Source organism: Equus asinus, chromosome 2 (genome assembly GCF_041296235.1).
Source record: "Equus asinus isolate D_3611 breed Donkey chromosome 2, EquAss-T2T_v2, whole genome shotgun sequence".
Taxonomy (NCBI): Eukaryota; Metazoa; Chordata; class Mammalia; order Perissodactyla; family Equidae; genus Equus; species Equus asinus.
This window is the reverse complement of record NC_091791.1, coordinates 81,861,486-81,880,101: the sequence shown is the minus strand read 5'-3', so window position 1 is coordinate 81,880,101 and position 18,616 is coordinate 81,861,486. Positions and strand designations below refer to the sequence as shown.

The 18,616-nt window shown below is 45.3% G+C and overlaps 1 protein-coding gene and 1 long non-coding RNA gene across 3 annotated transcripts in view; one reads left to right on the top strand and one right to left on the bottom strand.

The window, feature by feature from the left end:
* Window positions 1-4,662, bottom strand: part of NID1 (nidogen 1) — a 77,490-nt gene extending 72,828 nt beyond the window's left edge. Inside the window, exon 1 of the mRNA XM_014846543.3 lies at window positions 4,046-4,662. Within this exon, the coding sequence (XP_014702029.2) occupies window positions 4,046-4,270 (225 nt within the window). The 5' untranslated portion in view covers window positions 4,271-4,662. The remainder of the gene's footprint in view (window positions 1-4,045) is intronic.
* Window positions 4,663-6,567: 1,905 nt separating this feature from the next.
* On the top strand, window positions 6,568-17,987 carry LOC123283388 (uncharacterized). 2 transcript variants are annotated; one of them, XR_011496240.1, is made up of 6 exons: window positions 6,568-6,763; window positions 13,230-13,288; window positions 14,943-15,087; window positions 15,185-15,379; window positions 17,148-17,310; window positions 17,449-17,987. It is a non-coding gene; the product is annotated as an uncharacterized lncRNA (long non-coding RNA). The 2 variants fall into 2 exon arrangements; XR_011496236.1 differs by having other exon boundaries at window positions 14,879-15,087.
* Window positions 17,988-18,616: the final 629 nt, after the last annotated feature.

Below are 18,616 nucleotides of genomic sequence, written 5' to 3'. Positions count from 1 at the left end.
CACATCATGTAGCCTCTGGTGAACTCCACTGCATACACATGAGAGCATGGGAGTATAAAAAGCAAATAATATTTTAGTATTATCAGGAAAAGAGTTTTGACCTTGTGAATTTCTTGAAAAAGTCTCCAGGACACCCAGGAGACCCCAGACCACACTTTGAGAACTGCCACGTTAGGTCATCACTAGTGGCATCCTTTCCAAGGGCTCTAAAGCCAGCTCTCAGCTCGTTTCTTCCTATCCTAGTTCTCCCCGTAAACCAGTGTCTCAAGGCTTCCACTTGCCTCCCCAGCCCGGTTGCTCCCTTCAAGGCCTACTGGCTACAGAGTATCTTCATGTTCTGGTCCCCTCGTTGGTCCCCAATGCCACAGCGTCAAATCTGGGCTGACACCTTTTCCCTCAAGTCAGCCCTCCCAGCCATCTCATCACTCTCTCACTCCTCAAGACTGAGAACCCCTCCCTCCTGCCTTCTCCCTCACTTCCCGCAGGTGACTGGTCAGAAGTCCTATTGATGCCAATTAGATCACCTCTCAGGTTCCCCCTCTTCTCTCCTTGCCCATCTTTTTGTTAGCCCTCATCCTCACATGTCTGGATAAACCAGCAGCTTATGGAACTGGCTTCCTGCTCCCCGGCTCTCCCTGTTTGTCCACACTGTCTTGCAAACCGCTGCCAGACTTACCTTACTAGAGATGGGCATGCCTTGAGACCAGCTATAGACAGCTTAACCTGCAAACCACCGACCTTCTGGCCATCTTTCACGACCTTCCATGCAGTGTATTGCATCATTTGGCCCCACATCTTCACCTCTCCCTGTATCCATGCCTGTTGCCACTATGGGTAGGGTGACCTGCCTCACCGTGCATCGCCTCAGCTCGGCCATGTGACTTGCTTTAGTCCATGAGATGTTAGGAGATATGGTCCAAGCAGAGGCTAGAAAAAGCACTTGAGAGTGTTGAATATTTGAAATGTGGCTAGCGTGACTGAGAGGCTGAAATTTTAATATTATTTAATTATAACGAATTCCATTTTAAACAGCTACATATGGCTAATGGGCACCATATTAGACAAAATGGCTGTGGAGGGTGAGAGAACCGTGGAGCAGAACCAAATCGTCCCAATTGCCTCTGCTAAAGCCACCTGAGATCAGCCCACCACCTGCTGGTTCCAGACACAGGAGCAACAAATGCTTATTGCTATGTGCCACTGAGGTTTTATGGTTGCCTGTTACACAGCAAAAGCACGCTGATACATTCTATCTCCTGACCCCCGCCTGCCTATCCAGACAGAAACCTCCTATTCCAGCAGAAACACTCTGCTCCAGTACGATCAGACTCCTCCCTCTGCCAGCATTTGCTAAGCTTGTTCCCATCCTCCAGCACTTGCCCCTGCAGTACCTCCCACTGCACCTCCCAGCTGAAGCGCCCTCGCCACTCCCCCTCCACCTACTGAAATGGGACCTGTCTCTCAAGTCTTACATGTAACCTCCCCTGTGAAGGTCTCCCTCACTCCTCTAGCCCACAATAATCCTTCACATTTATTGTCACGTTTGAAGCTTGATGCTTGAAAGCATTGAGTCAGACACCGGCTTGGGCTGGAATCCTAGTTTGGGCATTTAACTGGTGGTATGCCCTTGGGTAATAATAATAATAATAATTATTATTATTATTATTTCTTCATCTGAAAAAAGGGGCAAGTTGTTTTGAGGATTAAATAATGTAAAACTAGCAAGTCTCGGACACACGTAGACATACTCATCCATTGATTGTTTTCCTTCTTGGTGGGGGTTCCAGAACAGTAGAGACCACTTAGTTCATGCTCACACTCCCCATTAGTTCACCTTTTCACTCAGGGCCTTTGAGGGTTTCCCTCAGCTCCGAAGAGCATCCACACAGCCACAGACAATGACGGATGCTGTGATGTGTCACCAGATCCCTCTTCAGCTCCTGGGAATGCAGCCCTCAATTGTCAGCCTTCTTTGAAGATTGCCTCCCTGGAAAAGACTGCCTCACCCAGGGTCACACCTCCTTCCAGGGCAGCCGTCACCCAGTGACTGATTGCTGTGAGGGCCCAGAGGCCCAGCTCTCTCACACAGACTGGAGACAGCTCGGAAAGGCCATCCCACCTTTGAGGGCCTGGCTGAGACCTTTATTGGGACCCCATTGCAGCTCAGCTCCTCCCTCTGCTCAATCCTTCTTCATTCCCTCCCTTGTATAGGTGTGGATCTGAGGCGCTCACCCTAAACCTGCCTGCTAATCTGCATCTCAGAGGCAGCTTCCTGGAACCCAGCCTGTAGCATAGATATAAGACCCAAAGAGAGCTCTGGGATTCTTTCTCTCTGAAATGCAGATTCAACCCAAATAGACCCAGAAGGCATGGTTTGACAGGAATCAACTTTTAACAGTGGATTTCCTATGTCTTTAAAATGTAATATGGTTAGTCTGATGCCACAAGCAAAGAAGGGCAGGAGGCCCCAAATTTAACACAAGAGTTCTTAACTTGGGGTCCAATGACCCCCATAGGGGTTCAGGAATAGAATTCAGTGGGTCTGTTAACTGAGAGGGAAACAAGATATTTCGTTTTTATTTTCAACAACCCCTAACTGATAATTAGCATTTCCTCCGATTATGAATATAAGCAACAAAGCACTTAATGACCTTGCCACTCTTCGAAGTCACCCAAATTCTCATATCACATTATAGCCACGGCAGTTCTCTCTGAGCGTTGTTTACAGTCCTCATGATCTTGAAAGTTCAGTAATTAGCTGACCCACCCCTGGGTTCACTGCTACACCTTGTTATTTAATGTGATTAAAAATAAACGCAAAAATTACTTCATACAATTTTTGTTTTAATATTTTGATCTGCATTTCAACCTAATTGATTTCCTTGGCAATCCTGTGGATTTTACTTTTTGCATTTAAAAACATTACTCTAAGAAGGGGTCTCATAAGCTTCACCAGACTGCCCACACGAGTCTGGGCAGTCAACCACCAAGGGCGACACTCTCTGCGGGGGGACACTTTAAGGACTCATTCTTCTTAGGCAAAGCCGAGAAGCTCCACGTGGGTGTTGTCCGGGCAGTGCCCCGGCCAGAAGAGGAGCACAGCCATTTCTAGGGCAGGACAGGCTCCAGCCGCTGTTTGTGGTGTTCCCCCCACTCCTGGAATGCGCACAGCTTTATATGAAATCCACATGGTGCGCGGCTGGGGAAGGCGGAGGCACGAAAAGACTACCAAGTTGACAGTGTCCCCGGGCCGGCCAGTTCCGAGAAGGCTCCAGAGAGCTAAAGGTCACCTGGCCCCGCTCCCCATTGGGGGCCCCCCACGGTGACAATGCTCGGCTACAGGAAATTGGATCACCGGGGCACCCTGCCTTCCCAGCCGTGAACTCTGGACTGAAACGAGTTCAACTCGAGAACAGAATCATTGCCAAGACATATCCAGAGTCCACACACACAAATGCAGGGGACTGTCGGCTAAATTCCCGGGGCCGAGAGCCCACTTGGGCGGTTTTTTCCTGCCTCCGCACCTACGGGAGTCCCGGGGCCCGCGCGCCAGCTGCGACCCAGCTCTGGCCTTTGCCCTGCCGAGGCTCCGCGCCCCGCCTGTGCCCATTTGGACCGAGTCCTGTGCCCAAGGGCACTGGACAATGGCGAGACGCAGATCGATTTCCCGGCGGCGCTGCCGTCCACAGCAACGGGAAAGGAAACTCTGCCTCGGGTCCCGGGTCCCGGGGTCCCTGAGTCGGGCGGCGTGCGCGGGCCGCGCAGACGGGCGAGCTCCCCAGACCCGCGTACTCCTCGGGCGACAGTGACCAGGCGGGAGGGAGTCGTCGGCGGGCCTGGTGGAGGCGGGAGCCCCCTCGGGCTTGGAGACCAAGCGCCGCACCCGGAGCCCCCGCGGCCAGCGGGTCCCGGTCCCCGCCCACGACGCCCACGTCCATCCGGCTTCGCGGGCGCCCCCGGCCCGCCCCAGCCTTTCTTCCGACGCCCGCTCGGCCCCCACGCCCTCCCCAGAGTGCCGCCACCTCCTGCCCCGGGTCGCACTCACGTAGACTGAGTGGATGTCGGATTTGTCGAAGAAGCGGAGCGCCCCTTTCAGCTCCAGGGCTGGGGAGATGCGGTCGTCCCCGGCCTCCAGCTCCAGGTCCCCTTGTCCGGGGCCGAAGGGAAAGAGCTCCTGGCGGCTCAGGCAGCCCCCGGGCCCCGCCAGCAGCAGCTGCAGCAGCAGCGCCCGCGTCCACGCAGGCCCGCTCCGGCGCATCGCAGCCAACATGTTCCCCAACTGCTGTCCCGCAAACCCAGCGGCTCGGCGGCCGGAGGCTGAAGAAGGCGGAGACGTAACCGGACGCCCCTCGGCAGCCCCTCCACGCCTCCCGCCTCCCGACGGTCCCACCCCGGGAAATAGGGGAGGGGAACCGAGGGGAGATGGGGAGGGCCCCGCCCCGTCCACAGGGCGCGCCGCGGAGGCTGCCCAATGGCCGCGAGGGGGACGGCGAGGGGCGACCCCGAATCCTCCACCCCTTCTGGCTGCGTCGACCTCGTCCCCGGCCGGGTGATGGGCGCTGGTGGTCGCAATCCCGAAACCAACCAAGTTCCCACCGAACAGCCCCTCAGGAGGTGGGAGAGGAGAGCAGGGCTCTGCACCATTGTCCTCGGGTCAGGGCTGAGTCGTGGAGAGCGGGCAACGTGGAAATGCCCTGGACTCAGGAGCACAGCCCGCCCCAGTGCTCCTCGGCGGCGCCCGGAGGTCGGGCTGATGTGGTCACACTCTGGTAGGAGGAGGGGGGGTGCTGGGAATTAGCAAGAAGGGACTGGGCCAGGAGCATGTTGGTTTACTCATTGTCCGTTCTTTCAACTGTATTCAGTGCGGGATCCTGTGCTCGGTAGTGTGGAAGTTCGGCCAGAAATCGAGTCCCATCTTCCGAGACAAGGTCACAAGCGTATAACATAATTCAGTGTTAGGTGGGGTGAGGTCGCCATGTGATAAAGGAGGACAGGGCTGGAATAATTGGCCACGGAGAGCTTCGTGTGGGATGCAGGAGGCAAAGTGGGTCTTCGGAAGAGGTGGAATTTCATCGGGAGGCTGGAGAAGGGACGTTCTGGAAAGTGGGGGCGTGAGCTGTGGAGGGACTCAAGGCACCATCCCCCAAATGAGAATTTGGGAAAAGACTTTTCGAAGTAAAACCTTTAATACCAAACCTAAGAATCTGAGCTCGCCCTAACACTCGGAGAACTACTGAGAGTTCCTGACAAACGGAGATTAGAGATGTAAGCGGCATTCTGAATAATCAGTTGATCATTAATTTGGCCTTGGGTTAAAAGTAGAGGGAGGTCATCAGAGGACTGTTGAATAGAAAAAAAAAACGTAGAGATGGGGAAGGAAAAGTGGACGTTGAGAAGAAATGAATCTAAGAGGCATTACAATGAAAGCAGGAATAAGACCCGATTATAAATTTGATAAGCGGGGAGAAGGGAGGGAGAAAATAAGTAAAATTGGGTGCAAGGTTTTGAGCCCAGGGCATTGCAAAACCAGTGCTGCCTTTGAAGTCGGGGGAGAGAAGCTGAGACTGTGGGAGTTGGATAGTGTTTAACCTCAGACCTGTTAACCTGGAGGAGTGAACAGGGCATCCCTATTGCCTGTCACCAGCTAAAATTAAGGACCTGGGACCCAATTCGGAATAATCTCTCAATAAACAGCAAATTTTATGCAATATTTAGAGAGTGTGAGTCCTGAGTCAGTAGAAAACGTGAAGAAAAAAACAAATGAAACACACCCTCTGAACATAAAGTCTTTGATCTCCTCATGACACCTTTTCTTTTTCTTTTACATTCATTAGCCATCAGAGATAACATTTATCAAGTTTCTACAGGTTTTAATTCGTTTTGCAATCACATAACCCCAGGAAACAGAGACCATCCCCACTTTACAGAAGAGGGGCTTGGAGACCCAGAGAGGTTTAAATCACTTTGCTAAGGTCACACAGCTGGAAGTCTGCAGTGGACCCAAGGTGGTCGAACTCCAGGACCGCCTTGACCACTACATTAAGTGGCTCCGTATGGCTACATTTTTTTTCCCACGTTGTTAAAGAGTGACTAATGCTGCCTGCCATCTGTTACCAAGTCCGGTGGCTTTTCCTTCAGCTCCCTCCCGGAATTGCAGCGCTCCGAACGCCCATCCCCCCGCCAGAAGCACTTCCTGGCTCAAGCTATGGCACCCACAGCTGCCACTGAGGCACCAACCATCTCTGGGCTTCTGGGCCCCAGCACTGCAGGTTCCAACGGCGGAGAATTCCGTATGGAGGCTCTTCTTTGTCCTCTGTGCTCACCTGCACACTGCGTGGCCATAGCTCCCAGCGTGCTCCGCCTCAGACCTCTCCTCCTTCAAAACCCCCATCCCACCTTCTGTCTCACATCAGAGCCGACTCTGAAGCCGTTGCCTGTGCCTGGAATGCTCTCACCCCTCTCACGAATTCTCTCCCTTTTTGGTACTCAGACAGCTTCTGAAACTCCTATTGGTCCGTGGAATTTTTCTCTGCTGATACAGGAGCAAGAGCTGTTCTCCACTTTGCCGATTCAGAGTAGCTCCTGGAGTCCAGCCTGGCTGAGGCTTGGGGTCCACCACTTACTAGCCCTATAAACTTGGGCAGGTTTCTAAGTCTCAATACCTCCTCATTGGCATGGGATATTCATACCTGCAGTCAAAGGATTGTTATGAGATTTAAATAACATAATCCATGAAACGCTCCTAGCACAGAGCTGGCACAAAGTAAGTACTCTGTTAATATTTAGCCATCATTATTATCTAAATGTATAGTTTTCATGATTCTTATTATTTAAACGTTTACTAAGAATCCATCATGAGTCAGACACTGTCCTTAGGAGCTGGAAATATCAAGACCATTAAGACATAATCCCTTTTGTGAGCAGCTCACAGTCTATTGGGGAAGACACACACAACAGCAACATAGCGGAATGCTTAATAGATACACGGAGAGCAGCAATGGATGCCACTTTACCACTTCTTGAACGCCTGCTTCTATTAGATGCCCTATAGAGCATCGAATTTAATACTAGTAACAATTGCACAAGCTAGTAGCCTCATAGTAGGTGTAGGGATGTGGGGATGTAAGGAAATGAGGTGTAGAGAAAATGAGATTTGCGGAAGTTAGATAATTGGCCCAGTTTCACACATTTAGTGGAAGATCCAGGATTTGAATCCCAGTGTGTCTGAAACCAAAGCTAATATTCTTTTTACCACACCTCCTGCCTTTCTGTAGAAGTTTCTCCCTCAATTTCCATTCACATGATATATTTACTCTGTTGTTTATACATACTGTTCATGCTCTATTTACATATGCTTCTGTTTCCTAATTTCATTGGTATCGTTTTGCTTAAGTCAGTCTAGTACATACTGTAAGCGGTCTGTCATTTCCTATTCATAGCCTGTACTCAATGCACATTGCCTGGTGCTTGGGGGACGTGACACCTGTGCTGTGTCTCTTACCAGGACAAAGTGGCTGGGTGCCGGCCACTCCTTTAGAATTTTTAGTTTCATATACATTTAGTGTATAATCATAATCTTCATCATAGAATACTTATTTTCATATTGTGCTCTGGTCATTTTCTAAGTGTACATAATAATTAGGTATTTTTCTCTAGTCACTTCGTGTGTTTTTTCCCCCAGATTTAAGCTCTTTGGGGCAAGGATCATGTGTTTTATTTGTTTTCTAAGGTACACAGAGCCTAGCCCAATGCTGTGTGCACATTAGTAAAAGTTAGCAGTTTAAGAACTTGAGTACTTTTCAGAATCATTTGATATGTGCACCCACAATTACATAATACATCAGTTATGTTTTTTTTTTTTAAAAAAAAAACTATACCCTGCTCTTTTAAGACTTGTAATTTTTCATTGACTGCTGTCATTTAGATGAGTCAGGAAGACAAAATTTAAGAAACAGGCTATATCTATAAGAAGCAAAGGTAATTTTTCTATTTGGTTCATTCAGACAGAATTCCAGGCAATACAGATTTCACTGAAGGAGACATCCGTTCTAATCTCACTCTCCTGAGAGGTTTGGCCACTGACCACATATGGCCATGGAAGATTCCTTTATTTACCAGATGTCATGTAGAGTTAAGTGTGTTCAATTCCAGAGGAATTCACTTAATTCATGAATAAGATGATCGCTGTTTTAAACAACTTAAGCTCAATTCTTATCTCAGCTAAGGATAACGTAAATTAAATGACCATCTTCTAACAAAAGACGAGAATCAGGAGGATTGGTACTCAACTTATTGTATTTTCAAAGAAGATTTGGATAAAAGGTACTTTGGGGAAACACAATTATGTCCATCTATGTGTTTGGTATGGAAGATGCTGAAGTTTTCAGGATAGAGTTTAATCCTTCTATTTCTACGTCCTGTTTTCCTCTGGATGTTTTGCTGTTCATTATCATCAGACCTCCAGCAGAAGCTGCCTAGGTTTCACTTGCCTTTTGTTGTTGTTTTAATATTTTGTCTTGATTTATGTAGTTTTCAGACTTACATAAAATTTGCAAGAATAACACAAAAAATTCTCATATACCCTTCCCCCAGATTTCCTCAGATGTTATATTTTACCACATTTGCTTTATTTCTCCCTGTCTCTCTCTTCTCTCTATACACACACACACACACACACACCCCCCACACACACACGCACACACAAACACATACACATAGTTTTATCTAGACTATTTGAGGCTAAGTTTCGAACATGATGTCTCTTTACTTCTGAATATTTTAGCATATATTTCCTAAAAACTGGAACATTCTCTTACATAGCCACAATACAATGGCCAAAAAAGGGAAATTAACATTGATACAATTATATATTATATACAATCTATTATCTATAATCTAATTTACAGATCTTATTCAGAGTTCACCAAATGTCAGAAGGATGTCCTTTAATAGCGAAAGACTATCCCAGACTATAAATTCCTTTCAGTTGTCATTTTAGCCTTCTTTAATTTGAATAAGTTTCTCTGTCATTCTTTATCCTTCATGATCTTGACACTTTTTAAGAGTACACACCAGTTATTTTGTAGACTGTCTCTAAATTTGGATTTGTCTGACTTATCCTTTATAATTAGATCAGATTTTTGCATAAATTTTGCTGGAGTACCACAGAGGTCGTGGGTCTCCTTCTCAGCACATCTCGTATCAGGAGGCACATGAAATCAATTGGTCCTAATGCAGGTGGTGTTCATTTTCTTTTGTTATGGAATATTAGAATTTCTTTTTTTTTTTAAAGATTGGCACCTGAGCTAACATCTGTTGCCAATCGCCAATCTTCCTCTTTTTTTCTTCTTCTCCCCAAGGTACCCCAACACATAGTTGTATATTCTAGTTGTGAGTGCCTCCGATTGTGCTATGTGGGACGCTGCCCCAGCATGACCTGATGAGCAGTGCCGTGTCCGTGCCCAGGATCTGAACCCTGAAACGCCAAAGCCGCATACCCGAACTTAACCACTCCCCCAGAGGGTCGGCCCCTGGTGGTGTTCGTTTTGATCATGGAGTACATTCACATCTCCTAGATTTTTCCACTATAAAATTACTGTATTCTCCTTTGTAATTAATAAGTATGTTGTAGGGAGTAATTTGAGACTGTAAATATCCTGTTTTTCATCAAGCTTTTACCCTTTAATTTAAACTCCATTGATGATTCTTGCAGAATCAATTATTATTGTGATGGTTGCCAAATGCTTTTTCTTCCTATGGTCTTTTTTACAAATTATTCAAAATCATGGTAAAATACACATAACATAATATTTACCATCTTAACCATTCTTAAGTGTACAGTTCGGTGGTATTAAAGGTCATTGATATTGTTATGCAATCATCACCACTATTCATCTCCAGAACTCTTTTCATCTTACAAAACCAAAACTCTGTATCTATTAAACAAATAACTCCCCATTTCCCCCTCCCCCCAGCCCCTGGCATCCATTATTCTACTGTTTGTCTCTATTAATTTGACTACTTTAGGTACCTCATGTGAGTGGAATCATATAGCATTTGTCCTTCTGTGACTGGCTTATTTCACTTAGCATAGTGTCCTCAAGGTTCATCCATATTGTAGCATGTGTCAGAATGTCCTTCCTTTTTAAGGCTGAATAATACTGTATGTATATACCACATTTTGCTTATCCAATCGTCCTTCAACAAACACTTGGGTTGCTTCCATGTTTCAGCTATTGCCAGTAATGCTACTATGAACATGAATGTGTGAGTATCTGTTGGAGCCTCTCCTTTCAATTCTCTTGGATATATACCAAGAAATGGAATTGCTGGATCATATGGTAATTCTATTTTTTAATTTTTTGAGGAACCACCATACTGTTTTCCATAGCAGCTGCACCATTTTACATTCCCAAGGGTTCCAATTTCTCCACATCCTCACCAACAGCTGTTATTTTCTGTTTTGTTTTTATGTTTTTTTAAGAGTAGCTATCCTCATGGCTGTGAGGTGGTGTCTCCTTGTGGTTTTGATTTGCACTTCCCTGTTGATTAGCGATCTTGAGCATCTTTTTATGTGCTTATTGGGCCTTTGTATATCTTCTTTGGCAAACTGCCTATTCAAGTTGTTTGCACATTTTGAATTGGGTTGCTTGGGTTTTTTGTTGTTGGTAGTCTTTTTTTTAAAGTTCTTTATTATGAAAAATTTCGAAACTTGAGAAAATTTGTTAGAGAGTGCATCCACAGGCACCATTTGTTAACATTTTGCCACATTTGCTTTATCTCTTTCAATCTCTCTTTGTATATTATTGTTATTGTTATTTGCATAACCATTTGCGAGTAAATTACAGGTATCATGACCTTTCAGGCCTACACAGTTGAGCATCTCTCTCCTAAAAACAAAGTACTATAATGATAGTTAGGAAATTTAACACTGACAAAATTCCCTTGTCTAAATATACAATTCATATTCAAATTTTACCAATTGTCCCAATAACGTTCTTTGTAGTAAATTTTTTTTATGATCCAGGACCTAATCCAAGATCATGCATTGTATTCAGTTATCCTGTCTGTTTAGTCTTCTTTTATCTGGAATAGGGCCTCAGCCTTTCTTTGTCTTGCATGTTATTGGCATTTGCTAAAAGAACAGGGCAATAGCTTCATGGACTGTCTCTCAAGTTAGGTTTTTCTGATTGTTTTCTCATGATTAGAGTAAGGCTGTGCAATCTGGCAGGAATACAGTGGAACTGACATGGTGTCCTTCTCTGTGCAATACATCATGAGGCACATGATGTCATTTTTGTCCCATTATTGGTGATGTTAACTTTGATCAGTTGACTAAGGTGGTGTCTGCCAGATTTCTCCACTTAATTTTTTTAGAAAGTAAAATTACTTAGTAATGTTTCCCTAAGCACCAGAATTATTACTATTATTATTAACAAAGACTTATTATCTTTCACGTTTTCAGAATTTGTAAAGCATCTGCATATATTTTCAATTCCATTTCCAATCACTATTTTTCAAATTTTTCATGTAATATCAATTTTATTCTCTATTTTTTCCTCTCCAACATCATTTGTGAGAATATTTTTATAGCTACATTATGTTCCAAGACAATGTTCATCCCAAGACAAGATGTTATAGGAAATAGTTACAGGAAACTATTAGAGGATTAATCTAAAAAGCTTATATTTATAGCTTCTCAGCTCCTGTTCTTAATTTTCTTATTCCAGCAATGGATTCTCACATGTTAATTTAATCACCTAATAACCTCATTCATCATTCCTTCATCAGTTAATGTTTATTGAGCATCTGCTATGGACCTGACAATGTTCTAGCCATCGGGGCACACTCGAGAACAAAATATCTTAGTAGGGGAAGGTGGGCAGTAAAGGAATGAATAAGCAATTATATATTGTCGGATTGTGATGAGTGAAAGTGCTATAAATAAAAATAAATTAGGAAAAAAAACCTAGGGTTAGAGTTTACAAAGTGATGTGGGTGGGTGTAAAAGGGACAGTTTTATTTAGGAAGACCAGGGAAGTCCCCTTCAAGAAAGTACCTTTGTAGTAGAGACCCGAAGAAGTGAGGGAGCGAGCCACATGTGTGTCAGGCAAAGGAGCATTCCAGGCAGAGGTCTGGATGGGGCCGTATTTGGGCCCTGAGACTGCAGCTGTAAAGTTCCTTAGCAAGAATGGGCTCGCTCTGTTCCGAGAATGGCCCGCGGTCCAGGTGGGTGGAGCTGGGTGAGCAAGGGGTAAACCCAACAAGGACTTTTGCCAGTTAGCAAGTACCTGAAAATAGTTCAGTAGGCAATATCAAAACCAGAAGGATCAACCAAATGACCGGAATATGTATTTTCATGACGGAGTTAAATGGCTGCCTCTGGTTATGGAAAACGTGGGAGATAATCTGTACAAATCTAGTAGAAGAGCGTCAAGAGGAGAAACGACTGCAGCATGAGACTAAATCAGACATTGTCATTGGAAAGGCAGAAATACCAAAAGCAAAATTCTATTGTCTTCTCCTCGAATTCAAGTACAGTCAGTTCTGCTATAATACTTGTTTCAAAAATGTAAATCTCTTCCAACATGAAAGCTATATTAGGAAACCATTTCAGCATAATGTGTTTTTGCATTTGCTTATGCAAAGTTTTGTCTAAGAGAACTATCACATGAACACAGAAAACTGCACCTAGTTGAACTGAGCTCTCTAGGAACATGTAAAATGCACACATGCATGGATCTCCCTAAGACGAGGGGCCACACCCATCCCCATCTGGGTTACAACTTTGTGTCAGATCTCAGATACTCTTCCTTCCACCCCTTCACACTGATTCACAAGCAGCCACCTTTGCAAAGGCCATCCTGGCCCTGTGGCCCTAGCCAACCTCTCTCTTTAATTCCCGCTCAGCCTACTTCGTATTTTTTTTTTTATTTTTTTCCTTTTTCTCCCCAAAGCCCCCTGGTACATAGTTGTATATTCTTCGTTGTGGGTCCTTCTAGTTGTGGCATGTGGGACGCTGCCTCAGCGTGGTTTGATGAGCAGTGCCAAGTCTGCGCCCAGGATTCGAACCAACGAAACACTGGGCCACTTGCAGTGGAGCGCGTGAACTTAACCGCTCGGCCACAGGGCCAGCCCCCCTACTTCGTATTTTTGCTCTCTGTTCTCACTTCTTTTTCTCCCTTTATCTCTCCTTTCTCTCTTTTTTGTTCTCATCCTCTCGCACACAGGTGGCGGGCCTGGGAGCTGGGTGCACACTCTCACAAGTGAACTTCAGGTCTTTTTCAAGGTGAAAAGCCATAGTTGTTGTAGTATGTGTGCATTTGTTAACCATCCAACATGCATTAACCTTTTCTACCGTTTTCATTTGGTGCCTATGGTGTTGTTTTTAAATTTCACAGCTGAAGCTTTGGCATGTTGTGCCCCTAACCCCCTTTTCCCCATAAGCCCTATGGTTTTCATTTCTGCTGAGATTTTCAGGGATGCATGTGCTGCAATCTAGCAGAACCTGTCACATTTCAGCGACAGATATCAGCGCAACAGAAGTAACATGCAGTATTTAAGTTCCCACGCTCCACTTTGGCGGCCCTGGGTTTCACTGGTTCGGTTCCTGGGCGTGGACCCAGCACCGCTCATCAAGCCACGCTGAGGGTGCGTCCCACGTTTCAGAACTAAAAGGACCTACAACTAGAATATACAGCTACGTACCGGGGGGCTTTGGAGAGAAGAAGAAGGAAACAAAAAAGATTGGCAACAGATGTTAGCTCAAGGCCAATCTTAAAAAAAAGTAATATGCAGATTTCCTTGGATCTACCTGTTTCTCTCCAGTGTCATTCACATTAGGAAAAATTGATCTGCCAATGCCATCCTTGAGAGTGATGACATTTAGGCCACTGTAGGACTGAAGGGTACCTGGCTGATTTCTTCCCTTTGGGCTAACTTTGTCTCCCCACAGAAGGCCAGGGATTTCCTCTTCCACATCTTTCTAAAGCATCATGCCTATTCCATATCTCCCCTCAGAGTTGCTCCAGCCGTTGGCTTCTTGCCCACTGGAAACCACACACAGTCATCCATTTAGATGGCAAATAGTGAGCCGGGAACTCATTAGAAAGGAGGGGTAACCGGAAGTCATCAAGTGGAAACAAGGTTGGAGATGAAATTAAGGATAAACTCGACAGAACTGTGACTGTCCAAAGGGACAGGTGGGAGGGCTGCCTACAGTGAGGTTTTTGACATGGAAACCTTATACAAGTTAGAGCTGACTGGAATAAGCTCTAAGAGGAATCTTTGGGGGCATGATTGGCTGAGGAATTATCTGGAGCAGGACTTCCCAAGGCTCCCCCCTGCCTCAAGGAAAACTACTTGGGCTGGTGGCAATGGTTTTCTGCCAAAATGCTGCTGGGTTGCAGAAAACCCCAAGTGGGGGCTTATTAAGCCTCTTGTACCCCCAGTCACATTTCCTGAAATTCCACTGGGTTGCAAAAGCAAACTGTGTGCCCTGGACATAAAATCCAGGGTCCATGTACAATTTCTGACTATGTAACCGACTTTCTGTGTTTTCCACAGGTGAAATAGTAATTACGCGAACAGTCGCATTGCAGCTATATAACGATGATCAGTCCATAGACGTGGAAAGTCAGGTTAAGGCGTAGAGGGGGCTGGAAGGACAGGCCTGGCCCAGCCTATCTCACCAGGTTAGAGACATGACATGATGTATTCTTAGGCAATGAGAAGCCACTGAAAGTGTTTGAGTGGTGACGTAAGCTGAGTTGTGTTCTGTGAAGGTTACTCTGTCAGTTTGGTTTAGGTGGAATTAGTCAAGAAATTGCATGAAAATGGAAGTATCAGGGACAGTGGAGAAGGTATCCATATATTACAGAGGTGGAATCGATAAAGAGAAAAAGAAGAAGGAAATGTGGTAGCCATGAAAATGTGCCTCTTAGGCCGGATCCAGTGAGCATAGTTGACATACAGCCCCTGCTGCTGGCCCTCTGCACCCACCACCACATCACGCCGAGGCCTCACTTTCCTGAGCCCAGAGAGCCACTGCACAGGTCCGTTCCTGCAGCATGCAGGCTCCTCCATCAGGTAACTTTGCCAAGGAGTCCCCACTGGCCTGGCCAACATTCACGTTGCTGCCTGAGTGTCTTCCTACCCATCCTCCTTTCTCTCTCTCTTTTCACAGGCATTAGGTCTGATGGCTCACCCTCCCTGCTCCTGCTCCCTCCCTTTATCCTTCACAGGTCCAAGAAAATGGATGAGGTTTTGGGACTGACTCCCTCACTGCCCAAGAGGCAAAGAGGATGGTCACATCTGTACCACTTACAAAGTATGTGATCACATAGGTGATGTCGTCTAATTATCACAGCAGCCCTGTGGGGTAAGTATGACAGTCTCCACTTGACTGGTGAGGAAACTGAGGCTGAAAGTATTTAAATGTTTGCCCAAGGTCTCAACAGCTAATAAATGGCATAGCTCAGGCTAAAGTGAGATCTTCTGACTCCAAACACAATACTCTTTCTGCCAATGTAACGATAGTCAGGTGTTGATTTAAAAAATTTTAAACCAACATAAGATTATTACCCAAATACAAGTATTTTTCTTTTTTGTATTTTAATCTGTTCTAATATGCAAATATCTTATACAGGGTTGCCACTATTGTATCCATACACCATTTTGTATTCACTTTCTTTCAGTTAGCATGACAGTGTAATTATTTTTCATGTTGTGACATAGCTTTCATTATTATTTTACATACGTGGCGTGTATTAGAGCATAATTAATCTGATCATTTTGCTACTGTTAGCATCTAGGCTGTTTCCAGTTTTGGGGCTCTTATTAAGAAACATCTGCAGGGAATGTTGCTCTTTCTCTCTGGGGATTTGTTCCTCAAATCCTCTTCCCCAGAGTGGGATTACTGGGTCAAAGGATGTGAACATTTTTTGTGTCCCTTGATATATGCTGCCTCTGTTGTGAGTGCGGGCAAGGGGAGTTGAGACAGATAGGACATGGACGAAATCACTACCCACTGGGGAAAAAAGACACGTAGATCGTAGATCCAGCTCTCATCTATCTTATGTGAAAATCCTTCCCAGATCCCCCAGGAGAATTCAACTATCCCTTTCCTACACCCTATTATATCAGTGATTATGACAACGCCTCATCTCGGCTGAGAACTCTTTAGTTTACAAAGTACATCTACAACCCCATTTAATCTGCAGTATTTTTATCTCAATTTTATAGATGAGGAAACTGAGACTCAGAGTAAATACCTTGCCCAAGGACACTCAATTAGCAGGAGACAATGCCAAGTCTTCAAACACAGGGTTCATTCCATTACACAGCTAAAAATGGACAACTCATATCACTAGTGAAATTTTTGTCTTTGTCCGAAGAGGTTGCTGTCCCGAGAGTTGGAGACATTGGCTTTTGAAATAATGCTGACTTCTCCGCATGGCCAGGCAACCTCTTCAGCTTTCAGAAACTCCACCAGGTTCAAGAGAGCACAACCAGCTGTGTTCCAGAACAGTGATTCCCACCAGGGTGGACTGAGGGGTGGGAGGGGAGGAAGGGGGCAGAAGAACCAGAATGACCTTCCCTGGGTTCCAATAAGCCTGGGGGTGTGCCAGGATCTGGGGAGGGGGTGGGAAGGCAAGTGCAGTTTGAAAGTTGAAACAGAATCCAGAAAGTACCCCTGATGGAGAGTCACTGATCAAAGCTGAAGATCTGCTGATGTCAGGATTGGACTTTCTCTCCTGGTTCCGTTTGGGATAATTCCTATCACAAGGGGATTTCCTGTATACAGCTCATTTGATTCTGATTACGAACTATCCATTCCTTAGGCACAAAGGTAGGAGAATAAAGAAAATTTAAACCTAGATGATGGAAACGGATAAGAGAAGGACATTTCAATGCTCTCTTCATTCTAATCCTGAGAAGAAATATATAGCAGTTCGACCCACGTCCTACTAATGGCTGAGTGGCCCAGTGGGAAAAGACCCGGCCTAGAAACCATATGTGCCAATGAACTCACAAACCAACGGGTGCTTTGAAGTGAATGGTTTTGTTAAAAGTATCTTCCATATTTCCCTAGTTAGGGACTTCTGGGAAGCCCCTCTTAATTCCTGTGTCTATTGTCTGGGATGCAGGTGTGTTAACTGGAGCTCAGCAGTCTACCTGAACCGTGGGGCACACCGAGGGAGGATGCTGCAGTGAGTTGCAAGGGTCCCCAATGGCTGCGTGGAGCCACCCCCTTGCCTGAACTGCTGCCCTCCAGACTTCCACCCTGTGAGGGAGGAATCATGCTGAAGGGTAAAGCACGACACCTTCAGGGCACCCATTCCAGAAAGAGAGACCCTCTCTACAGAGTATGAGAACCCCAACCCCTGTGATGGCACAAGGTTCCCCTTCAGGACACATTCTGCTTCTCTGCTTTCCCGGTGCCTGCAGGTTGAATCTGGACTTTGCTCGGACAGGATCCGGTCCAGATGAGGACATGGCAGCCTCTGGGGAGAGCAGCATCTACGCCTACTCCTTGACTGATAGACTAGTGCAGGTGCCTGCCTGGAGGCGTGCTTCTCAATCTACCCATGGGGAAGGACCAGCTTTCAAAGGTCCAACCTGTCGTGGGCTGATACTTTAGTAAAATACAATTAAAATGAAATTTTAAAAAAGACATGAATCTCATATTTTTAATTATTAGATTGAACAGACATAAAATAACTCTGTCAAATGGCTATAAAATTTCTCATCACAGTTGCTCTCAGGTTCTGTACTTGCCTCATTGAGGACTGGTAACAATCCACAGACCAGCACTGGTCTGTTGACCACACTTTGGGTAGTATGGACCTTTTAACCTATACCCAAAAGGAATATTATATGCGTGGCATGTATATTTATAAAAATGTTTAGATAGATTAAGTAACTCTGTATTAGAAAATTTTTATTTTGAACAATCCTATAACAAATAAAAGCAATTTGGAAAGGTTACTACTGGTCAGTTTCCACTAATTTGTTGGAAGCAGTGAAGCGAGTATAAGGCAGTTCATTGAAGATCTTAGACCCCTATAGCTTGTTGGGCCACTGAATCAACCAGCCCTACCTCTGGATTTCTCATTATGTGAGATAATATAAATTACGTTGTGGCTCAAGCCATTCTGAGTAGGGATTTCAGTTACTTATAGGCAAAAACATCCTAAAAGTTCTGCATGCTGACCCTCAATCCATAGGATTATGGAACTAATTAAAGAACGTGGCTCTATCCTTAATGGGTAGCGCTCAAGGGCTGCTTATAGTCTCTCCTAAAGATTGGTTTTCTGGTTAACAGTCAGCAAAAGCCTGGTTGAAAGTTATGGTTTTAAGGCTGGTTGCTTGAAACATTCAGTCTACTCATCCTTCTGATGACCCTGGAACATTCTGGAACATCAGAAAGCTGTATACCTTGACCAGGTTATCGGCCCCATTCAGAGTTACTCACACTGTGTTGTATCTTGGCTCACATAAAGTTGTCCTTGGCTCACCAAAGGAGATTCTGGAAGAGAAAGCTGTAAGGAACACTCTCATTTATCATCTGTGGATTGTTGAGGATATTGCTTACAATATTACCCAGAGCATTAGA